Source organism: Geotrypetes seraphini, chromosome 11, assembly GCF_902459505.1.
Source record: "Geotrypetes seraphini chromosome 11, aGeoSer1.1, whole genome shotgun sequence".
NCBI lineage: Eukaryota > Metazoa > Chordata > Amphibia > Gymnophiona > Dermophiidae > Geotrypetes > Geotrypetes seraphini.
Genome location: NC_047094.1, coordinates 93,596,301 through 93,622,028, shown reverse-complemented (window position 1 = coordinate 93,622,028; position 25,728 = coordinate 93,596,301). Strand labels below are relative to the sequence as shown.

The 25,728-nt window shown below is 42.4% G+C and overlaps 1 protein-coding gene and 1 long non-coding RNA gene across 7 annotated transcripts in view; one reads left to right on the top strand and one right to left on the bottom strand.

Moving 5' to 3' along the window:
- LOC117369406 overlaps positions 1-14,252 on the bottom strand; it is a 28,140-nt gene extending 13,888 nt beyond the window's left edge. Inside the window, exon 1 of the long non-coding RNA XR_004541139.1 lies at positions 14,135-14,252. This is a non-coding gene — a long non-coding RNA (uncharacterized LOC117369406). The remainder of the gene's footprint in view (positions 1-14,134) is intronic.
- Positions 1-25,728, top strand: part of SS18L1 (SS18L1 subunit of BAF chromatin remodeling complex) — a 54,025-nt gene that overhangs the window by 15,462 nt on the left and 12,835 nt on the right. For 5 of the 6 annotated variants that reach the window (XM_033963929.1, XM_033963928.1, XM_033963926.1 and 2 more), the window contains exons 2-8: positions 6,424-6,500; positions 9,594-9,678; positions 16,240-16,384; positions 18,281-18,478; positions 20,306-20,470; positions 22,216-22,317; positions 23,945-24,037. In XM_033963929.1, the coding sequence (XP_033819820.1) occupies positions 6,424-6,500; positions 9,594-9,678; positions 16,240-16,384; positions 18,281-18,478; positions 20,306-20,470; positions 22,216-22,317; positions 23,945-24,037 (865 nt within the window). The remainder of the gene's footprint in view (positions 1-6,423; positions 6,501-9,593; positions 9,679-16,239; positions 16,385-18,280; positions 18,479-20,305; positions 20,471-22,215; positions 22,318-23,944; positions 24,038-25,728) is intronic. The other variant, XM_033963927.1, reaches the window with a different exon arrangement.

The window sequence follows — 25,728 nt, the reverse complement described above, 5'->3', positions numbered from 1 at the left end:
ATAAATATTGCATAACATCAATTTTATCCCCCACAATTCTCCCAGAACCAGGATAAACCTCCTGTCCTTATCCTGAAACATTTTGTGCAACTGAAATTGTTATTATTTATGTAGTAATATTGCGATTCCTTGTTGTCTCCCACTAAATCAGTGGTCTCAAACTCAAACCCTTAGTGGGGCCACATTTTGGATTTGTAGGTACTTGGAGGGCCGCAGAAAAAATAGTTAATGTCTTATTAAAGAAATGACAACTTTGTAAGAGGTAAAACTCTTTATAGTTTATAAATCTTTCCTTTAACAGTTAAAGGACAGATTTATAAAGTATAAAGAGTTTTTACCTTATGCAAAATTGTCATTAACTATTTTTTCTGCGGCCCTCTAAGTACCCTATTTTTTATGCAGCCCTCACATTTAAAGTTTAATATTTTTCCTTTCTCAAAACTGACACATTTCAATCACTATATTGAAAATAGAATCATTTTCCCTACCTTTGTTGGCTGGTGACTTTATTTTTCTGTGCTTTTAACTATGTTTCCAGGGCCTTCTTGTCCTTTGACTGTTTTTCTCTCTGTCTTCACTTTCTGCCTTGCATCTATCTTTGGTATTAACTTAATATTCAATTTTTCTGCTTTGTTTTCAAAATCTACGTTTCCATGTCTTACCTTTCCTTTTATCTCTCTCTTCTTCCGTCCCTATTTCCATGGTCTGACATCTCTTTCTTTCCTTTCTCTCCCTCCCTCCTTCCTGCCTTCCTTTCCCCTGGTCTGGCATCTGTCTCCTTCCTTCCCCCAACTTTTTATTTCTTTCACCCTGCCCCCTTCTTTCTTTCTCTCTCTCTCCATGCCCCCTTTCTTTCTTTCTTTCTTTCTCTTTCCATGCCATTTTCTGTCTTTCTCTCTCCATGCCCCTTTCTTTCTGTCTGTATCCCGTCTCCCTTCTTTCTTTCTGTCTCCCTGTCCCCCCCCCTTTCTTTCTTTCTCCCTGCCCTCCCCCAAGCCACCACCATTGGGGAAAAGGCCGCCACCGCCGCAATAGGGGAACTGGCCAGCACCGAGGTCTTAGCTCTCCCAGCTTATCTTCCCCAGTGCGGGGCCGACCAATTCTCAACACCCGACATCAATTCTGCCATCCATGAGGAAGTTCCGGGCCAGCCAGGAAGCGATTGGCTAGCCTGGAACTTCCTCTCCGACGTTAGAACTGATGTAGGGTGGTGATAATTGGTCGGCTCTGCGCTGGGGAAGATAAGCAGTGAGAGCTAAGACCTCGGCACTGGCCTGTCTCCCCGATTGTGATGTGGGAGGGCAGTGAGAAGGGAAGGGAAGCAGATTGGTGACCCCTGCTTTAGGCGAGCCACGAGCCATTTGCCGACATTCCCTCCAGAGAGACGCAAGTATAATTACTGCAATCGCGGTCTGTACGCGATTGTCCTCTCCACAATTGGAAAATTTGTGAAGTGAAGAGGACAGACCGCAGGCCGCAAAATAGTCCCTAGAGAGAGTTTGAGACCGCTGCACTAAATGTAGAGGAGTACACCTCCCCCACCCAGTTTCTTTTGAGTTTCGCATGCTCTGTTTGGGAGAGGTGTGTCTCCTGCAATTACGCTAAATCTGTGCCCTTCGTTCTGAGGCAAGCTGATATCCTAGGGGATTGCTTCCTGGAGCAAATGGTAAAAGAGCCGACAAGAGGCGACGCCACCTTGGACTTGGTCCTAAATGGTCTCACGGGACCGATAACAGAAGTAGAAGTCATGGCTCCACTGGGAACGAGTGATCACAATGTAATCAACTTTAAACTGGACATCGGGAAAGGGAAACATGCCAAAACCTTAACCACCACCTTAAACTTTAAAAAGGGTAAATACGATTGCATGAGAGCCATGGTAACAAAACGACTCGAGAAGATGGTGGACAAACTTGAAACAGTAGATCAGGCATGGTGCCTATTGAAAAATACTATTGCAGAAGCGCAAGATCTCTACATTCCGAGGATTTCTAAAGATCGGAGAACTAAAGGCAAAGGAAAACCGGCATGGCTTACCATACAGGTGAAGGAAGCCAAAAAAGAAAAGAAGGACTCTTTCAAAAAATGGAAATGCACAAAGACAACCGAAGCCTGGAACAAACATAAAGATGAACAGAAGAAATGTCACAAGGCGGTGAGGGATGCAAAACAGGACTATGAGGAAAAAATAGCCCGGGAGGCCAAAAACTTCAAGCCCTTCTTTAGATACGTGAAGGGGAAAAAACCTGCAAAAGAGGCAGTGGGACCCCTGGACGACAAGGGAAGAAAAGGGTACATCAAGGAAGATAAACAGATCGCAGACAAACTAAATGCCTTCTTTGCGTCCGTCTTTACGAAGGAGGACACCTCAACAATACCTGAAGCGGAGAAACTGTTTACAGGAGAAATAGAGGACAGCCTCACCACAGTTGAAGTGAACTTAGATCAGATATACTACCAGATCGACAAACTTAAAAGTGACAAATCCCCTGGACCGGATGAAATTCACCCAAGAGTCTTGAAGGAATTGAAGGTTGAAATCGGAGAGTTATTGCAAAAACTTGCAAACCTGTCAATCAGAACTGGTCAGATACCAGACGACTGGAAGAAAGCGAACGTCACGCCAATTTTCAAAAAAGGATCAAGAGGAGAACCGGGCAATTATAGACCTGTGAGTCTTACGTCTGTCCCAGGCAAGATGATTGAATCACTGATCAAGGATAGCATAGTTCAGCACTTGGACACACACGACTTGATGAAACCCAGTCAACATGGATTCAGGACAGGGAAATCGTGTTTGACGAATTTACTCCAATTCTTTGAGACCGTGAACGAGCAAATTGATAGTGGAAAGCCGGTGGACATAATATACTTGGACTTCCAGAAAGCGTTCGACAAAGTTCCACACGAAAGACTTCTCAGGAAACTACAAAGCCATGGCATAGAGGGAGATATACAAAGATGGATAGGCAAATGGCTGGATAACAGGAAGCAGAGAGTGGGCATTAATGGGAAGTTCTCCGACTGGGAGATAGTGACTAGTGGTGTACCCCAGGGCTCAGTACTTGGACCGATCCTTTTTAATATTTATATCAATGACTTGGAAAACGGAACATCCAGTGAGATCATCAAGTTTGCAGATGACACAAAACTCTGCCGGGCAATCAGATCGCAGGAGGATAGTGAGGAACTCCAGAGCGATTTGTGTCGGTTAGAAAAATGGGCGGAGAAATGGCAGATGAAGTTCAACGTGGAGAAATGCAAGGTAATGCATTTAGGCAGTAAGAATAAGGAATATGAGTACAGAATGTCAGGTGCAAGTCTGGGAAAAAGTGTACAAGAAAGGGATCTGGGTGTACTGATAGATAGGACCCTGAAGCCGTCAGCACAATGCGCGGCAGCGGCAAAGAAGGCAAATAGAATGTTGGGCATGATAAAGAAAGGAATCTCGAGTAGATCGGAGAAAGTTATAATGCCGCTTTATAGGGCAATGGTCAGACCCCACTTGGAATACTGCGTCCAACATTGGTCTCCCTACCTAAAGAAGGATATAAAACTGCTGGAGAGGGTGCAGAGACGAGCAACCAAACTAGTGAAGGGTATGGAGAAACTGGTATATGAGGATCGACTTAAAACACTTGGATTGTTCTCCCTTGAGAAAAGGAGACTGCGTGGGGATATGATCGAGACCTTCAAAATACTGAAAGGAATCGACAAAATAGAGCAGAGAAGATTATTTACATTGTCCAATTTGACACGGACAAGAGGACATGAAATGAAGCTAAGGGGGGACAAGTTCAGGACTAATGTCAGAAAGTTCTGCTTCACACAGAGAGTGGTTGGCATCTGGAATACTCTCCCAGGGGAGATTATTGCAGAATCGACAGTCCTAGGCTTCAAAAGCAAACTAGATGCATATCTCCTTGAGAGAGGCATATAAAGTATGGTTGGCTATAAAATAAACCAGGTGTATACCTGGCAGGGCCTCTGCGTGTGCGGATCGCCGGACTTGATGGACCGAAGGTCTGATCCGGAGATGGCGCTTCTTATGTTCTTATGTTATGTTCTTATGGACTAGAGAATGACATGGGGACAAATTTTTCCTCGACCCCTTGGGAACTCATTTTCCCATCCTGTCCCCCACAAGTTCTTTTCCTGTCCCTGCCCCATTCCTGCAAGCTCTGCCCTCATCTCCACACACCTCAAATACTTTAAAATCATAAGTGTTTGAGGTTTGTGCGGTTAAGGCAGAGCTTACAGGAATGGGACAGGGGCAGCAACAAAATCTGCAGGGATGGAGAAATTGAGTTCCTGTAGGGATGGAGACAAATTTGTCCCTATGTCATTCTTTTTTTTTTTTAAGTCTAAGTTTATTTGCAATTTTTTAAATACCAAACAACATTAGCAGCATGTACAGTGAATGGCAAGTTTGACAAAAGAGAGGAAAACAAAGGAGGGGGGAAAGGGGAAATGAGCATACAAGCAGTCCTCGTAAAGTCAAAAGAAATACATAGATTTTAAGATCGGAATTTAAACTTAAGCCACTGAGTGCGGCAAAGCCAAGAACACTTTTAATGAGTACCGCTTAAGTGAAAATACATGCATAGAGTCTGATTTTTTTGCTATGTACGCTGCATATCTATATGTTAAACATAATAAATTCCACCATTTACCATGAGACAGTTGTTTGAGATCTTTCCAAGAAGCATACACAGTTTATAAGGCCATTGCCAACAAGGTGTCAAGTAATTTACAGTCATCATCAGAGAGGTCAGAAAAGCAAATACTTTTCAAAATAATGCATTTATAAGATAAAGGCACATCAAAATGAAATATTTTACCAAGTGTTTTCCAAACTTGTAGCCAGTAACTTTATGAAAAGAAACAGTCAAAGAGTATATGTCGAAATGTGCCCAAGGACAGGGAACAAGATCAACAGTTTTTGGATATAGTTTTATCTATGTAAGAGGATCTAATAGGCGTCCATAAGGCTCTGTGTAATAAGAAAAACAATGATTGACAAGTCAAGGCTGACCTAGAAGATTTAAACAAGCCGTTACAGAGAAGGCGCCATTCACTGTCAGGGATAGATTCCCCTATTTCAAGGGACCATTGTTTTTGAAGGCTAACCAAATTCGCATAGAGGGTACCTTTAAAATATTTATATATGTTTGAAGGTATATGACCAGCAGACATTAATTTAGGTTGTAAATGGGAAATATCTGGCGCTGGCTGCAATATATCAATAGGAATAGAGCTATGACTTGCCGATCGAAGTTGAAGCCATGCAAAAAAAATCGAGATGAGGGCAGTAGAGATTCAGATTGAACTTGGGAAAATGTTTTCCATTGCTTAGTATGAGAATGAATAAAAGTACTAAGATCCCAGCATACCATGTCTGCCAGAAAGTAGGTCATTCTTTACCCTGGACCTCTTAATAGGAGATTTGATTCCATTCACGTTCAATGGTCAGCCATTTTCAACTATCCAACAGGTAGTACTCATGAACTGCATGAAAGGGTGTTATGCACTTTAGTGCATGCTAACCACTAAAGACACCCATAGGAATATCATCTTATGTTATGTTAATCAGGTTTTCAATTCTACCTTTACCTACTCATTTCAAGGCCGGATTACATTACAAGAGGTTGGGTGAGTTACCCAGGAAGTTACAATGGACCATTTGACATAGACATTCAATAGGATTGCTAGTACAGGTAGATCAGTATAGTTATTAATACAGCTAGGACATAGTTACAAATTTAAGTAGATCATCTTTGGCTCATCGTTATGCCCCAAGAGACATCTAACTTATTCCCCCTTTTACAAAACTGCGATAGCAGTTTTTAGTGCAGGCTGGCACGCTGAATGCCCTGCACTGTTCCCGACATTCATGGAGTTCCTATGAGCGATGGGAGCGGCGCAGAGCATTCGGCGTGCAGGCCTGCGCTAAAAACTGCTATCGTGGTTTTGTAAACGAGGGGGGGTTAATTTTTTTTTTAAATTGGCGTTGATAATTGAAAGTGCTATTAAAAACCAATTAAAACAAAGCAAATTAGCTGGTAGGTGTCCATTGTTAGTGGTTAGTGTGCACTAACATGATTGCACATGTTAACGCCCTTTCATGAATTTTCCCCCAAATTATATTAAAATTTGTCAGATGGGTAGTCTAGCGTGGTCTATAGAATAAGTCTGTCAGTTTAACCTATTATTTTTAATAATTAATTAGTATGTGCTTATACTTTTAAAAATTTGTAATTCGCTTAGTAAATTAAATAAGCGATTCATCAAATCAAAATAAAAACTTGAAACTTACCTGCTATTGTGTTCTTTTTCTATGTAAAGTAGCAGAATTATTTAAAAATTGTGATGTTGTGAAGTTTTTCTGATAACTGTTATCAATTCTTTGTATTTTTTATCCAGATGCTAGATGAAAATCATCACCTGATACAATGTATTATGGACTATCAGAGCAAGGGCAAAACTGCAGAATGCACTCAGTAAGTACAGCACAGTACTGAGCATTAACCAAAGAGCAACAGCACATGTAGAAATCCATTCTTCACCGGGTGTGGAGTAGAGAATGAAACGGGGACAAATTTTTCCCCGTCCCCGCGGGAACTCATTTTCCCGTCCCTGCGAGTTCTTTTCCTGTCCCTGCTCCTTTCCTGCAAGCTCAGATTGTGATGTCATAATGCCTCATTCCACCAGTGCCTAAGCTCTGTCCTCATCTGCACAAACCTCAAACACTTTAAAATCATAAGTGTTCGAGGCTTGTGCGGTTAAGGCAGTGTTTACAGGAATGGGGCAAGGACCGGGACAGCGACAAAACTCACGGGGAAGGGGAAATTTAGATTCTGCGAGTATGGGGAAAAATTTGTCCCTGTGTCATTCTCTAGTGTGGAGTTAGTAAACAGTTCTTGATTTCTAAAATTTCTCTGTCATCCCCAGAGTCTAAAGACCTTTCTTTTCTCTGAAAAATTTTTTTTTGCCAGACTTGTTGGCTAGCCACAGTTCAGATCCATCATTCACTTATGTTTTGTAAATAGCCTTCCTGGTTATCCTGTTAGAAATACAGCACTGCATATCTCAGAATGCTTAGGGATGAGTTAGTGATAGAGAGCTGTCCAATTTGACTTAAAGGACTGTATGTAAGGTTTTCAGCCATAGGTATCATATAATTAGAAGTTATAGGGTTGTTGTTTTTTTTTGTAATCTCAAAATTCTCACAGTAGATATTTCATTATTTCTTACAGAAAGATCCTCCTAGTTTTTGGCATTGGAGGAATCTTCATTGTTTAATTTATTTGAAGTTAGGGATGTAAGCAAGTTTCCAAGACGTACACAATTTTTATTATTTTTTAAATTTGGGATCCATATATTCAAAATCTTTCCTCTAGTGCACGAAGTATGATTGTTAATATTTTACATTGAAGCTTTGGAAACATTTATAACTTTGTAATACCTGGTAATATGTGTCATCTTCCATTCAAAAGTGTGTGTGGGGGGGGGGGAATCAGGGGGTGTAGGGGGAAGGATGAAATAGTCATATTGAAATATATATTGAAGGAATGTAAATTTCATTTTATATTATAGTTTTATTAATTACTTCAATACAATGTGAATTGGAGGGGGAAAATGGAGGGGGAAGGGAGGTGGGGGTGGTAGGGGGGTTGATTTGGGTCATATGGAAATATTTTGAAGGAATGATAGAAATATGTATGTAAATATTATAATTGTGAATCTATTTGCAATTAAATCTATTTGTATTACATTATTTCCTTCAATAAAATGTTATAAATTAACAGGTCTGTTAGCCTGCTCTATCCTCAACTCTAGATAGGTTAAAAATAAATGTACAAAACATAGAAAACATAAAACAGCTGAAAACAAACATCAAATGAAACAAATATAAAACACTCAGAAAATGGCAGATTTACATGTTGCACAAACAGCAGTTCTTCCCAATTCTTATCTAGAGTATAGTGTTAGCTGGCTCCAATTTTTTCAGGACAGGTTGATCCAGTACTTATTTGCCCTTCTTCCTCTTTCCACATTGCATTGTGGACTTGTAGTTTAGATGCCCTTAATAAAAATATTGCCTGCATGGAAGTGAAGCAATAACAGAACTTGACTGAATTATCCTGAAAACAGAACCAGCTAATGATCTTCACTGGAATTCTACAACTATATTTTCAGGATACTTGCAATGTATATGTATGAGCTAAATTTGTATACACTGGAAAGATGGTATATGCTGATTATTCCATGCATTTTCATTGCAGATATCCTGAAAACCTGACTTAAAAATGCAATGAGAGATTTGTATACAGAGGTAGGAATTCTATAACTTGGTGCCTCATTTTAGGTGCACCAGTGCTATGTGCTGAGCACTAATTCTATAACTGCATATAGGCACACCTAAGCCTCAGGAGAAAGCCAGGATTCAGACAAAGAGGATGCTGGGAATGAGAGTTAAAGCGGTCATGAATGTAGGCAAGCTTACTGGAGACAAAGCGGGCATGTCACGGGGAAAAAGAGAAAGACAGAGAAGAGGTTGGAAGAAGTGGAGCAGAGATAAGGCTGCAGCTGTGATGGGTTGAAGTGCTCAGATGGAGTAGAAGTTGCCTTGAAGGGACAGGATAGGAAGTGATGCTTCTGGCTGGAAGGAAGATGAGAAGCCCAGGAAATGGAGGTGCCGTGAAGCCGATGAGCTTGAGATGAGGGATGGATGAGAGTTCCAATGCTCAGAGTAAAGAGAGAATGATTGATGAGCTGGAAGATGTGGACAGTGAAGGTGATGGTATATGGGTTTGCAGTGAGCAAGAAGACTGGGAAGGGTGAACAGTATGAGAAGCAATGGAATCAAGAAGGAAAAATGTTTCAGAGCCCAGGTTGTTCTGAGGCCCTTGAGTTGTAGCTCTTATTTCTCCTAGAAAGCTGGATTATATTTTCATTAATATATAATGGACCTTGGGGCAAAACCAGGACTGGATCAATGTTTTCAGAACTCAACAACAGATGCAGGAACAGAGCAATGTGGAGACTATTATGTAACTGACAGAATCTGTACTATATCTTTGTCTCTGTCTAGAGAGAGGGGGGATGTATATCAGACTGAAATGTGGATTGGCCCATGTATATAGGTCAGTTAATGCTATTGATCACTTATGGCTTTGAAAATCCTGGAGTTACAGCTCCACTGTGGATATAGGTTATTGTTTGTGCTCGATACGTTTAATTTAATGGGTTGCGGTTATAGTGATTATGAGCTCTAATCACTTTGGTCCCCAAATAAGTCTGGTTCCCAGAAGAAATAAAATGCAAGAATTTACCTGGTTCTTATGTTCAATGTATGCAAATATATCTAAAACACACTCAGTCTGGGTTTCCTGAAAAGTTGATATATTTGTAAGATTAATCCCTGGGTGATCTTATCTTGCATTGAATAACATTTGCTCCCAGTCTCCCATGTGATATTGTCTTGCACTGGTAACATTTCCTCTCGCTCTTCCATGTGATCCTACCTTGCAATATTTGCTCCTGCTCTCTGAGTAACATTGCAGTGAATAACACTTGCTCCTCTATCTCAGGTACCAACAAATCTTGCACAGGAACCTGGTGTACCTGGCCACAATAGCAGACTCTAATCAGAATATGCAGTCGCTGCTTCCAGCTGTAAGTACCGGTCTGCCCAGCATGCGCACACATGTTCATAGTTCGAGCCTGTTTCTTCTTTCTGATAATTAAAATATGTATTTCTTTTGTTTATCTAAGAAAAACTGAGTAAAAACCAAATGAGCAGACAAAGACAGCATAACAACTCATGGGCCAAATGTACTGAAGAGGTTTTTTTAATTTGTGTCTGAGAAAAAAGGTTTCAAGGCCATGTGGTACAATCATGAGATTATAAGTCATGAGTGTATAAGTCATGAGACTGTATTTTAGTAATTAAGCAGATACAAATAAAGGGAAAAGTGATGGGATTTAATATACTGCATCTCTGTGGTTACAATCAAAGTGGCTTACGTATTCTATACAGGTACTTATTTTGTACCTGGGGGGATGGAGGGTTAAGTGACTTGCCCAGAGTCACAAGGAGCTGCAGTGGCAATTGAACCCAGTTCTCCTGTCCCCAGTTTCCTATTATGCTACTCCTCCACCCTGCTACTACAATCCTACTATTCAGTGGTTTCTCCGACTTGTTTAAAGTTTAATGCGTGTTGCCTTTATTCCATATACAAGAGTAAAGTCCCCTGAGCCAGCCCTGGCATCATTAATATCCCCAAACATTTGGCTGTTTAGAGGGTAGGAAGGTTAATGACTATATTATGCCTACTTTGAAAACCAGACCTAGTTGCAACAACAAAGGATCATGGTGATCACAGGGCCAGCCTTACTCCAGTGATAACTTGTGCAGGCAGAGAGGAATTATGCCCTTGGTTACTCTCTTTCCAGGTAGTCTCTCTTAGAACCATAAGGGCATCGGGAAGCCACTTCCCTGGACCTTGGGTTGATTCTTCTTCCATTTGATGGGTCTGTCTCTTTCTTAGCTGCTTCTGAATGACTTGTAGCTCCAAATCTAATTTTTCTACTTGTTTCTGGCACTCCTGTCTCATGGCAGTTTTGGTAGAAAGCTGAGCCAGGGTCTCCTCCAACTTCTGGAACAACACATAATTCTCTTTTCGTAGCTGAGTATACTCTTTCTGGGTTTTCCCAGCCATCTTCACATCTTCCTCCTCCCAGAAGTGTATCTCTTGTAACTTTCTTTGGAGCTTGCCATTCAGCTCTTCCAGCCCTCTTGCCTTGGCTTTCATTGCCTCACAATTCTGCTTCATTTACCTGCTCCTGCAGTCTGGTATACTGCCAGTAGTGCTACCCGATTCACAATTCGAATCGATTTAAAAAAAAAAAAATTGGCTTCCCGATTTGATTGACCCTCCTCCTTGGCCCTCTAAAGCAAGAGCGGCAGCGCTGCTCTTGCTGGCTGGCTGCTGCCGCACCTGCTTTAGAGGGTGAGGGGGAGGATCAGTTGGGAAGTGCTGCTGTTAGCTTCCCCCCCCCAGCCTCCCCGCACTGTTTACCTTATAGTAGCAGCCTGCAGACAAGATCACAATGCTAGCAATGTTTCCTCCGCCGCGATCCTGCCTCTGATGTCAGAGGAGGGGTGGGACCGGAGCAGAGGAAACAGCTCTGAAGCAGTGCAAAGATTGTTAGCACCGCGATCTTGTCTGCAAGCTGCTACTATAAGGTAAATGGTGCGGGGAGGCCAGGGGGGAAGCCGGACACCATTGGAAGGCCAGGGGGAACACGCAGGCCTTCTGGGGGGGGGTGAGCAGTCCTTCAGGGTGGGGGATGGGACAGGCCTTCAGGGGGGAAACAGGCCTTCATGGATGGTGGCACAGGCCTTTAAGGGTTGGGGGACAGGCAGGTCTTCAGGGGAGGGGGGCCCTGGTGTAGAAGTACATGGAGGGAGGGAGGGAGGGAAGGGGGGGTTCAAAGAGACATGCATATGCCGGACTTTGGGGGGGGAAAGAAATAATGGCTCTGAAAATAGAGGAGAGGGAGAGAGATGATTGACAATGGGATTTAGAGAGGGAAGGAACAGAAAGGGAGAGAAGTTGGACACAAGGGATGATGTGGAGGGGGGGATAGAGATACTGGATAGGAGGGTAGTTGGGAAAAGAAAGGGAGAGATGGTGGACCCTAGGATGGTGGGGAAGGAGGGAGAGATGCTAGATGAAAGGGTAGTTAAGAAAAGGTGGATCTGTGGAGGGAGATGAAAAAAAGGAAAGATGCCAGACCTCCTGGGGAGGGAAGGGAAACGGAAGGGGAGGACAGAGATGGATGGTTAGCATGGAGAAAGAAGAAAGAAGGAGACCCTGGCAAGTTATCAGAAGACAACCAGAGTCTGGGACCAACAAGATCTGAATAATGACCAGACAACAAAAGGTAGAAAAACTAATTTTATTTTCTGTTTTGTGATTACAGTATGTAAGATTTGAAACGTGTATCCTGACAGAGCTGGTATTAGACCGCAAACGTGAGCTAGGATTTAACAGAGAGAGGAAAAGTCTTTTTTGTTTGTTTATTTTGTTTACACCACAGCGCCAGTGTAGTTAGGAGAAGGCAAAGGGGGCGAAGAGGCTATAAAATAAACCCACCAGGATGTTTGGAAAAAAAAACCCCAAAACACCCAATTGGGCAGAAAAATCAAATCGAATTGAAAAACTAATTCAATAGGCTGAATCAAATCAAAAATTTTTTTCCTGAATCGGGCAGCACTAACTGCCAGCATGGCACTGTTGCTGCCAACTCCTGCTGCAGCTGCTCCACTTTGGCATTTACAGCCTCTGCTGTGGCCTGATAGTCATCCCTCTGGACTGTTGTTACAAGGCAGACTTGTTCCTTTAACTTTTGGGACAATACTTCATTCCTTGATCAGAAGTTGCCAATTTCCTCATTCAGTTCTTTCACTATTTTATTCTTAGATACTTCCATCTCAATCAGCTGACTCTGAACAGTTTTGTTGGCTTCTCAAGTCTCTTGCGTACTTTCCTTTTGCCTAAACAACTGGTCCTGGACTTCCACCAGTTGCCTCTGGAGGTTTTTCTTTTCCTCCCTTAATTTAGCTACATATTCAACTCCATGGTCTTCTAACAAGTCTTTAACCTAATCTAGCTCAGTAGCTAGATCTGGAGTTGGTCTTTGGACCTCTTCCAGGTAGTCCTCATGGAGCTCAGTCTCTTTCCAGCTGAGACACCATGGCAGATATCCCATTCCATCTTTCAGTGGGCTCCAAATCACAGGGTTTGATCGGGCTCCTTCTCTTGGGCTGTCCCCGAGTCAGTGTTTGGACTGCCAGCTGGTGCCCCTCACTGGTCTCCTTTCCCTTCTTGGAACTTTTGGGCTTCTATTTCCATACTCTCCTAGGTTTAAAACCTGCTTCTTTCTGTTGTCCAGTCCCTTGACTGCCTCCTGGTTGTCTACTGGCACCAGGGCACGTAATCTCTTGTGCTCCTCTGACCTTTCCAGGATTCTGTTGCAAGATTAGCCAGGTTTTTTAACTCTCTTGCTCCCAAATTCCCATTTTGGGTTCTCAGAGTCTGGTCTCTCACCAGTGTAATCTGGAGTAATGAATTCCCTGCAGAAATTCCACTGCTTTTATTCCATACATAGGTAGCAGTCACAATTTTTAAAGTAAACACTTGTTTCCTTTTGGCAGCAAGCTGCACCTCCTCTTGCACAGCCTTTATCATAAATCCACTCCAGGCTTTCTAACAGTTCATGTTCCTACAGCTGAATTCAGTGGGATAATTAAGGCAGCTCTCACTCTCTCACTGCTGCAATACACAGACAGGCTGCTGGTTTATCAGGTGCCAACAGTGGCTTAATTAAGCCTGTCAGCATGTTGGAGCTGTATACACACAAGCTCTTTCCTTTTTTTATTTTCTCTTGACTCAAAACAAAAAGAAAGAAAACAACTCCTGCCAGTTTGGCTCTAAATATCTGTTCTAAATTTTCTTGCTAAACTTCAGCCGGAGCTTGTCTCCTTAGGCTGTTCCACAAAAACAAAAAACAACAACTTTCTGTATTGAGGTCCCCAACCTCTACAGACCTCTGGTCAGCTTCTCTGCAGCAGAAGCTAAAAACCAGGCAGAAACACCATATATGGAAGACTGGCCTGGCTTGCCCAGAAAGGACAGCATAATAATAATAATAATAACTTTATTCTTGTATACTGCATTACCATGGAAGTTCTATGTGGTTAACAGATGAAGAGACTGTACATTTACAGCGAAGTTACATTTTTGGCGACACTGCATTTACAGTGAAGTTATTTTTACAGCTAGGTTACATTTGCAATGAAGTTACATTTGCTGTAAGTTACTTACAGCGATATTACATACAGCAGTGTTACATACGGTGGTGATACATACTGCAGTGTTCGATAAGGAAAAGCAGAGGCATTTAGTATGGGGAGTAATGAAGAAGGGATAATTAGTTAGATTGAGTGATCCATTTTGTTAAGTCATTTAGTGGTTAATATATACAGCCAAGGTACAATTGCATATAAAGATAGTTTTTATTTGTTATCTTTTGCCTTATACAAAATAGAATGAATTTGGCTTACCTCAGCCAAACTGCTACAGGCACCAGTCTGTTTTCCCAAAGCCTGTCTCCGCCTATCTCTTGGGAAAATGTAAGAGTTCCTCTTTCTCCTACAGGAACCTCTCTAGAATAAAACCAGCCTGGGTAGGAATACTTCTCTTCTGTGAGTCCCACCCCATGGGACTCAACACTGAGCTCCATAGCCCAGTTCATGCTGGGACCTGTAGTTCCACATTTAATTAGCACTTCCTGCTGCCTGGGGTATAATATTTGCATGGGGAGGGAAAACTCCTTAACCTGTTACAGCTACTAAGCTGTATTGAAGTCTGGTATGTGGCTGAACAGGAAGCACCTCTGGCTTCAAGAGTCAGTCCAAAGAGCTGCATTTTGGGATCCTGCCAGCTACTTGCAACCTGGATTGGCCACGGTTAGAAAGAGGACATTGGACTAGCTCAGGGGTCTCAAAGTCCCTGCTTGAGGGCCGCAATCCAGTCGGGTTTTCAGGATTTCCACAATGAATATGCATGAGATCTATGTGCATGCACTGCTTTCAGTGCTTATTCATTGGGGAAATCCTGAAAACCCGACTGGATTGCGGCCCTCAAGGAGGGACTTTGAGATCCCTGGACTAGCTGGATCTTTGATCTGACCCAGGATGGAGATTCTTATGTTCTTATGAGAGGGAGCTTGTCCCAGCTATAATCAGTGGAACATGTCTTGCTTCTTTTCCAGATTTACTTGGAATTATTTGCATTAGTTGAACTAACTGATGCCCTTGTATAAAAACAAACACAAGGAAGAAATTTGCCATCTTCACTCTAAGTGAAAGATTAATGATTACAAAGTCATTCCTACACCTTATGTGAATGACATCTTATAAAATATTGACAGTGTAAAACGTATGTGAAGTTATGTATAGTGTGTGCAATGGAGCAAAGTTTGGGCAGAATTCACAAGTACACACATACCCCTTTGTTCTATATACTTGTGTACTCTATTTGATGTTTAGCATGCAAAGTTGCAAGCCCAAATTATAGAAAAAGGTCAGTTATGTGCATAATATAATTGAATAATTAGATGCTAATTGGCACAAATTAGAAGTTATGTACATAACTCCCATTAGTCAATATGCTATAAAATGTGGTCTCAATTCTAAAAATCAAGGAACGCAGCACACAGTGTATGTCAAGCTTAAGTTGGCGCCTAGTGGTGCCAAAAGTGGACTTAGGCACCGGTAGGCATCCAAATCTCAGGCACACCCTATTTGTGCCAGGATTTTCTTGGCCTACATGAAAAACATGCCCACAATTCATCCCTAACCTTGGATTAGGCACCCACCTGAAAGTGGTAGGCCTCTACCGATCTAGGCAAATTCAGGAGGAGGTTGCTTAGGGTGCTGTTCCAAATGCCAACGCCCAAGGGATGCCACTTCCAAGCAGGCATTTGGAACAACACCCTAAGCAACCTCCTCCTGAATTCGCCATCATAGCAATCTTTCAGAAAAAAACATGAAAACCCACTTATTATTATCATCCAATTAATTTTAATTTAAGCAAATTATGAGGTGCTAATTGCTTGTCATCGGTGCCAATTAAGCTTTTTAAATAATTAAGTTTGATCCTAGATCGGCTAGGCCAGGGCTAGGCAATTCCGGTCCTCGAGAGCCGGAGCCAGGTCAGGTTTTCAGGATATCCACAATGATATATGCATGAGATAGATTTGCATCTCAAGGAGGCAGCGCATGCAACTCCATCTCGTACATATTCATTGTGGATATCCTGAAAACCTGACCTGGCTCCGGCTCTCAAAGACTGAAATTACCTACCCCTGGGCTGGGCACACCGAACTAGGCACCTAACTTTGGGCGTCTTTTATAGACTGTCAATGTGTGCAATTGCAAGGTGAGGCAAGGGTGGGTCAGGGGTGTGCCTGGCATTTACATACTTGCATTTGCACACCTGACTGCCTACAGTTAGGTGTGAGCATTTATGCCAGCCATTTACATAGCATAAGTGTGCACGCCTAAAGTTAGATACTTAACCGTAGACTTATGGAAGCACAGTTATTTTTTTGATTTTGCATTGGTTTGCTCTGTAATCTCATTTCTTCTTCTCATGTTGTTTCCAGCCACCGACCCAAAATATGAACTTGGGCCCAGGTGGGATGAACCAAAGTGGATCAAGCCAGCCCCTGCATGGGCAGAGCAGCCTCAGCGATACCATTGGGGGTGGCCTGCCTCCTTCCTCACTCATGCACAGTCAAATCAGTAATGGTGAGCTCCCCAGCTAAGGGCTGCATGAAAAAAACCTTTTCACTCACCTCTCAGAACACACAGGAATTTCTTTATCCATAGAATGCCTAAGAGCAATGTAACACTGTGTAAAATATAATTATTTATCAGTTTCTTCTGCAATTCCCCACAATGGTACTGAGGATAGGGCCTTTGGGGAGGGGGTTTCTGGGAGCCCCTTATTACAGTATTTTGCAAACACAAACTATTTCATTGAGTGGAATAGAGCTGAGGAGAGTCTTTGGATAACAAATTGTCAGTTCTCATGAAATGGGGGTTGGGGTAGACTTCCTCAGCCTCTTTTTGGCTAAGATATATTTATTTTATTTCATTATTTATATATTGTACCACTTATATCCTAAGTGGTTTTACATTCAGGTACTTTATCCTATTTCCCTATCTATCTCGGTGGGTTCAAACTCTATCTAGTGTACATGGAGCAATGAAGGGATTAAGTGACTTGCCCAGGGTCACAAGGAGCAGCAAGGGATTTGAACCCACAGCCTCAGGGTGCTGAGACTGTAACTCTAACCACTGCACCACACACTGAGCTATAAGTGTAGGATGGCCCTTCCTGGCCTTTTACTCAGATTGGTTGTGGCTTTCAGGGGCAGGAATGTGTTAGAGCCTCACCATCAGAGCTTAGTAGGGAACACAGTCATGTTATGACCATTGTCAAACAGGAAGATTAAGCCTCCTGTTCAGGGTGAGTAGGATCCAAAGGATGCAGGTTATTTCTTGAACATTTTCAATTTTTTGTTATGTGTAATCCTTAAACTAGTATTTGTGAGATGACTACTTTTGGAGGCCTGGCAAACAAAACCCAAATCATGTCTCAGCAAACAAAAGTAATCTGCATAATTCATTCCATTTCATTATTCATTTAGACCAGGGGTGTCAAAGTCCCTCCTTGAGAGCCGCAATCCAGTCAAGTTTTCAGGATTTCCCCAATGAATATGCATGAGATCTATTTGCATGTACTGCTTTCATTGTATGCTAATAGATCTCATGCATAGTCATTGGGGAAATCCTGAAAACCCGACTGGATTGTGGCCCTTGAGGAGGGACTTTGACACCCCTGATTTAGACCCTCCCCATCCTAAAACAATGCCTCTAAGTCTAATCACCCATAAAAAGCAGAAATTGATGAGCTGCTTGTGGTTTTACATGCCTGGCTGATGTTATGGGCCTTCGTTATCCTTCCCCCTACTCTCCTCATCTCTTTTCCTTCCCCCTCCATTGCTTTTTCCCCATCTTATTTACTATCTGCAGCCTCTGTTCATCCAAAGAGATAATCAGACAGATAACAAGACTCAATACATGTACACATTCAAAGGACTCCATATTAATCAGTGCACGCCCCCTTTGAACTATTGTCTTTGAACCCTTTGAACTATTGTAAAAATTGAAGTGAATTGTGAGTTGATAGTTAGGTGGGTCATGAAGCAACCAAATGTCAGTTTAGGTTTCCTGAAAGATGAGTAAATGTGGCAGTCCCTTGCTTTGCTTTCTCTCTATACATACTCTAAGTCCAGAAAGGGGGCCACTCTATCACAGAAAATTGTCCCCAAATGATATACAACTAATAGTCATTCTATCAGTAGACATGTGAGGGACTGGGGTTGATAGATGCCTCCAGGTGACAGGGGAATGACTGATCTGCTCCTGGTTTCCCCCTTATTATAGATATATAGGAAAAAACATAAGAGCTGGAGTCCTCTGGGAACCTCAACTAAGGACTAAATAAGTAGCTCTTGAAAAGGGAAACCTGTATTTTACCTGCTATCTAGATTAAAGATTCCCCTCTGCACAGCACTTATTCTGTGTGTTTGGAACCCGGACTACCTCTCTCTCTTGGTGACTTGCTTTTCTTTCTAGGTCCTAACCACGTGTCCATGCAGCAGTCAGGGCACAGCACTCTGCCTACCACTTCCATGAGCATGACAGTCAGCAGTCACGCTTCTGGGCCTGGGTACAGCCACACGGTGCCCAGTTCCCAGAATGTGCCAATGCAGGGCCAAGGCACAATAGGCAACTATGTCTCCCGAGCAAATCTCAGCATGCCATCCAACCCAGGTGAGGCAGTTCTCTTTGCTGAGCTATTCAGTAGCATCATTGGCAGGCCAAAATGTCACCATATCATGCAAATGTCATTGGAGAACTCCGAACCATTACAGAGAAGTAATGGCTTGATTTGCAGACCCTATCTGAGTGGTGTTCAGCTCTGATCTATGCACCCATATTTACCAGAGCAATTAAGGCTACACAGAGCTATGAGCTACTACCTTAGCTGTCTGTTTTCCAGATTGGAAATTACCAGCAAATGTCAGATTTGGTACTTTAGGAATTCTTCAGCATTTTATTATGGACATTGTTAAAAGAATGACAAATGTCCATCTCGACTGAAGAAATAAAATCAGTATATGGGCTACAGGTGACCCACTGTATCAGAGTAATTCTAGTCACTTGCCACTGGCTTTGGTGAGTGGTATTTCCTGTATTAGCTAGATAAGAAGTCTCATTTTTACACTGAGCTGATGAAGGGTGTGCCACTCTCTTGAAAGCTACTTATAGAATAAAAGTATCACCTGCAATCCATGTATTGTCCTTTACTTCTATGAAGAAGAATTTCTCAGGGGGAAATGAGCAGTTTAGACATATGGAACTGGGCCCTCTCTATAAAGCTACTTTTGGAAATCATACCTCCTGGGTTTCATAGACACAGCTGGATAGCTTTTTCGCTAGTGCTGTGACTGCAGTAGACTTTAGCACTATATAGGGATAATCTTGGTGTATTTTGAATTTAAATAACTAATTTCAGCTAGTCTGAAGCCACTAATTTATTTTCTTCAGTAACTAGCGCACTACTGTATGTACAATAGCAGGAACCTGAGTCTTTTCCTAGATACCTTTAGCAGCCATCTTTGATTGGGGCAGAAAACCTAGGGCAGCCATCTTTAATTGGGGAAGAAAGTCAGTGACTTCTAAAATTAATAGAAATATTTAAAGAAAGAATCTAATGCAAATACAGCCTGTCACCTAGCTGTTAGATTAATTAATTAATACGTTTTGTGTTTTTACTGCTCATACAATGAGCTGTCTCTTCTTTCTTATTATCTCTGCTTTGCTCCCACCCAGCACCTGTGGGCATGAGTCCCTAACACGCTTTTCTTTCTGGAATGCCCTTTATTAAGGCAGGGCTAGGCTGATCCAATCCTGGTTTTACCTTATTATATCAAAGGATTTGTCATTCCAATTTCTTTAGAAAAGTAAGAGCAAGTCCCAACACGTTCTGAGGATGGTGGGCAGGGAACCAGGACTGCCTCATCCTGCCACTAATGAAATGGAACTGACTGCTTACATTCCCTGTTTCTCCAAGTTCCTCTTGTATTCTTCTGTGTGGTGCTGCTGTGTAAGCAATAAATAAATCTGGTTTCCGGGCAATACCCTTTCTCTCCTGACTGACCTTCCTCTTGCCCCCCCTTCCTATTTCCCTAGGTTGGCCCTTCTTCTTTTTGCAAGTGTAATTTTGGTTAAATCTGCCTATTCAACACCTTCCTAACAAAAAGTATCAACAGATTGAATTGCCAAAGACTGTTTGTGGTGGATATTGGAAGGTGACAGAGCAGTCAGGCCATCTATCAATTGTACAGATTCAGAACCTAGGTATAAGTAATTCATCTTCCAGAATAAGGATTCATCTGCCAGTGTAATGCAATTTCTGAGAGGAAAAGATGAATTTCCAAGAAGTGAGGATTTCTCTAGTTCTGGCCCTTGCATTAAATGCAATCAGACTGAACTGTTCCAAATGCAATAAGGGGCAAATGATTTCATGTGTAATTCTGAGTGGGTGTAAGGGATGAACGGTCTCCGTTTCAGACGCTGCTCTTTCTGTACCTTTAGTGTCTATGATGCACCAGCAAGCGGCAACCTCACATTACAACTCAGCAGCAGCAGGGAGCCAGCACTATCAGGGCCAGCCTTCCATTGGGATGATGAGCCAGGGTAACCAAGGCAACAGCATGATGAGCCAGAGACCACTGGGCCCTTACAGACCATCCCAACAAGGTAAAACAGGGAATTTTGGCCTTTATGGGAGGATGAGAATGATATCCAGCTCTACCATAGCTTTGCAGGTCTTTGGGTAAGTTAAGGCAGTGCTTGTCAACCCTCTGCTGGAGACATATCTAATTGGTTAAGTTTTCAGCATTATCACAATAACGATGCACGAGATAGGTTGTAGAATTGCTCTTCATGCATATCTAGGTACCCACATTTACATGTGTTATGCATGTAAATGTCTAAAATACTAGCACTTATGTGTTGACGTATGTGCATAAGTGCTAGAATGTTTCTAAGCACTACTCTGCAAATACCCACTTAACTTACATAGCACTTATTTGCAAGGGGGCATGCACAGGGGCAGAGCATTCTTGCCCAGGACCACCCCAAGCCTGATATACGCCTTGTGCAACAAGCCACCTAGAGCTCCTAACCCGCCCACTGTGTCGCAGCAAAGCCAATGGACAGGACACAATTTTGGAACCCCTGTCTCCCTTGCGTCCTATGCTGCGTGCACTGCCTGCACGCAGCTCGCTACATTTAGGTGCCCAAATTTAGACTAGCACTACCTGGTTATGTTAGTGTCCTATAATGAAATCTGTTAAACAACCTCATAAGGCACTATTTAAAGTCTTATTCCTGGAATTATCACCATGTAGCATAAATCCAATATCCAATTCCAAGCTTCCAACCTTTAAAGTATTCTTTCTTTATTACACCTTTAGATCCTTATCTGGTGTTATTGCTTCTGTTTTAACCATAGACCTCAGAAACACCCCTCCTCCGTCCCATACAGGCTATGTTCTCATAACAGGGAGATTCATGTGTAACCTCCTCATCGGTCAAGGCTTAAATTTTAATAGCTAATGCTCAATACTTTTATGTTTTTTTAAACACTTTTTATAACTTTTAAAACGGCTAATGAAGTATGTGTACTTATCTTCAAAAGTGTTGCTGTACTAGGCTGGTGGACCCGACATGTTTCGCTGCCGCTTCGTCAGGGATCCACACATGCCGTTAACCACCATCCCGCATAGACTCTTCAAATACAGTTTTGCATAAAGGAAAGTAGGCACCTACATTTCTTTGTAGAATAGGCTTGCAGTAGGCGCCATGACCAGCAGGTGTCCTCTTATAGAATTACCCTCATAAGAACATAAGAATAGTCTTACTGGGTCAGACCAATGGTCCATCTAAACCAGTATCCCATCTTTGCGGAGGCCAATCCAAGTCACAAGTACCTGGCAAAAACCCAAATAGTAGCAGCATTCCATGCTACTATCCCATGTCTGTCTCAACAGCAGACTATGGACTTTTCCTCCTGGAATTTGTCTAAACCATTTTTAAAACCAGCTACATTAAGTGCTCTTACCACATCCTCTGGTAACGTGTTCCAGAGTTTAACTGTTCTCTGAGTAAAAAAATATTTCTTCCTATTGGTTTTAAAAGTATTACTCTGTAACCTCATTGAGTGTCCCCTAGTCTTTGTAAATCTCGATACAGTAAAAAATCAGTCAACTTGTACCCATTATACACCATTCAGGATTTTGTAAACTTCAATCATATCTCCCCTCAGCCTAGGTTTGCTGGGAGGCCGCCTTTGGAGCCATAGAGTAGACTGAAATTGGATGACCTGTAATGAATCACTATGGTTCTTTAACCAAACAAAAACCAGGAATTCAAAGCTAGTTTGTCTACAAAAGTTGTATCTTTCTTGCCTTTCACCTTCTTGAGATTCTCTTCCTTTCCAGGTTCCTCCCAGCAGTACATGGGCCAGGAGGAATATTATGGTGAGCAGTATGGCCATGGACAAGGCTCCGCAGAACCCCTGAGTCAGCAGTACTACCCTGATGGTGAGGATCCCGGAAGACTCAATGGTGTGGGAAATGTGTCCTCATGTGGAATAAGAGGGGCCTGTCACTTTAACATAGAACATAGCAACATGACGGTAGATAAAGGCCAAATGGCCCATCCAGTCTGCCCATCCGCAGCATCCACTATCTCCTTCACTCCCTAAGATATCCCAGGTGCCTGTGCCACACTTTCTTGAATTCAGACACTATTCCGCGTATTTATCACCCGTTCTGCAAAAAAGTATTTCCTTAGATTATGCCTGAGCCTATCACCTCTTGACTTTATCCCATGCCCTCTCTCTCTGGAGTTTCCTTTCAGTTGAAAGAGACTGGCCTCATGTGTATTTATGCCATGTAGGTATTTAAATATCTCTATCATATCTCCCCTCTCCTGCTTTTCCTCCAAAGTATATACAGTACTCCCCCGATATTCACGGTGATTCCGTTCCAGGAACCCCCGCGAATCTTGAAAAACCGCGAATACACTTTTTAGCGGGGAGACAGGAGAGGGCAGCCAGAGTGCCGGTGAGGGAAGGAAATCACTCGCGGTATGCTCTGACCGCCTTTTCCTGCACTAAAGTTCGGCCTCACCACACAGCTCCTGATTGGTGAGGCTCGACTTTAGTGCAGGAAGAGGCGGTCGGAGCATACCGCGAGTGATTTCCTTCACTCGCCGGCGCTCCGGCTGCTCTCTCCGGCTGCCCGGTCATTCGCGGTCAGAAAATACCACGAATGACTGGGACCGCGAATCGCCGACCGCGAATGACCAGGGGAGCAATGTATTGAGATCTTTGAGTTTGTCCCCATATGCCTTATGATGTAGACCACCGACTGCTTTAGTAGCCTTCCTCTGGATCGATTCCATCCTATTTATATCTTTTTGAAAGCGCGGTCTCCAGAATTGTACATAATATTCTAAGTGAAGTCTCCCCAGAGTCTTACACAGGGAACAACATACATATGTGATTTCACATAGAGGGATTCAAAAACCACTAGTATGAACAGATCCACAGTGACTGAATAGGTTTTATTAGTATTTCTATTTCTGAAAAAATATTTTTGGGTTGAAATGTTGTCCTCTTCAGGATATTTTTAGAGGTTTGGATAAAATTTCTGAGGTCAGAGGATTGCTTGCTGTCGTCTATCAATCACATATAGGGTTACCCCATGGCTCCAGAAAAAGGAGGACAGATTGAGACATCCGGGTTTTATTTCCATTGAAAGCAATGGAAGTAAAACCCGGATGTCTTATTCCATCCTTCTTTTTCTGGATCCATATAGTAACCCCTAATCACATAGCTGCTGTGATTGTATATTGACCATTGCTAAGCTGTCATGGTTGAGACTGATTTAATTAATGTAGGGCAGGGGTGTAAAAGTCCTTCTTCGAGGGCCACAATCCAGTCAGGTTTTCAGGATTTCCCTAATGAATATGCATGAGATCTATTTGCTTGCATTGCTTTCATTGTATGCAATAGATCTCATGCATATTCATTAGGGAAATCCTGAAAACCCGACTGGATTGTGGCCCCCGAGGAAGGACTTTGACACCCCTGATGTAGGGTGTTTAAAAAAATAGATATTTGTTATTAGTGGTTTGTGACCATGGCTCACTTGTTCCTTATAGGTCATGGGGATTATTCATATCAACAGTCATCATACACTGAGCAAGGCTATGACAGGTCATTTGAAGAATCCTCCCAGCATTACTATGAAGGAGGTAAGAAAAATGGCTGACTGCAGAGAATGAATGAACCTCTTGTGTAAAGCAAACACGGGTGCTGTGAACCCCACTCTGTCAGTGTGATTAGCAAACACAGCTGCTGTGAACACCGCTGTGTTTCAGTGTGATTAGCAAACACGATGGAGTGGAAAAGTCCAAACAAAGACTGGTGAACTCTAGGTATTTCACAGGATTCTTTATTCTTTAATTCAATAAATATGGACTCGACATGTGCATGTTTCGGCCCAATTGGCCTGCTTCAGGAGTCTCACAAGTCTGTGTGTGAATCAAAGAGAAGAAAATCCAAAAGTCAATAGGGCATCACATGATGTGCGGTACAAAAACTGCCACCTCTTGCATACTGCATACGGTGAAAAAAGCACCCTGAGGTTGTGGGCTCAAACCTACACTGCTCCTTGTGACCCTGGGCAAGTCACTTAATCTCCCACCCCATTGTCCCAGGTACATTAGATAGATTGTGAGCCTGCCAGGACAGACAGGGAAAAATGCTTGAGAACGGTATAGAAACAGCAGATACAAGTGCCATGCACTCTGCTCTGTGCCAGTGTGAATTGCAGACAGAGCCAGGTTAACCTACGGCGCCTTTCGGAAAGAAATCAAGACTGCTCTGTTCAATAGATTTAATTCCTAGTCAAAAAAACGCCCCCCTTTCTTTTTAAAAAGCTCTCATTCTTCATGCTGATACTATGTATCTTCATCTAACAGTATTCTGTCTCCAATTGTATTCTGTAATTTGCTGGTTTTCCAGCCCCTTTAATGTAACATGTTAAGATTATACTGTAACCCATTAATATCTTTTCCTTGCTAATTTGTACTCTATAATCACTGACTGCTCATTGACACCTTCACTATTTGTACGCTGTAATTCGCTGACTGTACAGCTCTCTTCAATGTGAACCGCCTAGAAGTCGCAAGATTATAGCGGTATAGAAAAATAAAGTTATTATTATTATTAAATATTGTGAACCCACTCTGCATTAGTGCGAAACTCAAACATAGTTGCTAGTTGTCTTGCTCTTCATTAATATAAATAGCAAACCCAGGTCCTGTGCACTCTGCTCTGTATCAGTGCAAATAGCAGACACAACACATAGGTATAGTTTCCACAAATGTATAGGTTACACATCTGGCCAAAACTGTTTATGTTTATTAAAAACTTTAAATACTGCCTTATCTGAGGGAACAGGTCAAAGATATTGAAAAAAGAACTTCATAAAACCCAAACTCCATAAAATAAAAAGAACTTCATTCAAAACAAAACAAATCACAATAAACACAACTACTTTAAGAGCATGCAAGTCAAGCAGGTCACCTTGAGTTCCAGAAAACCCATACATTCACAATCCCATCTTCATATGCCTAACGAAGAAAAACCTCCACAGACTCCAACGGATCCAAAATGCCGTGGCCAAGCTTATCTTTGCAAAAAGTAAATTCGATCATGTCTCACCACTCCTTTTCAAGCTTCACTGGCTTCCGATAATTTCCAGAGTCCACTTCAAATGCATCGGCCTAACTTTCAAGATCCTCCACGGCATCCTTCCTCCATTAATTCCACTTTCCTGGAATTCCTCGAATCTTAGTACCACCAGACCTACCCAAAAATCGAAACTATCCTTCCCCTCATTAAAAGGAAAACTGGGGACTTCCCTCCTCTTCAGATTCAC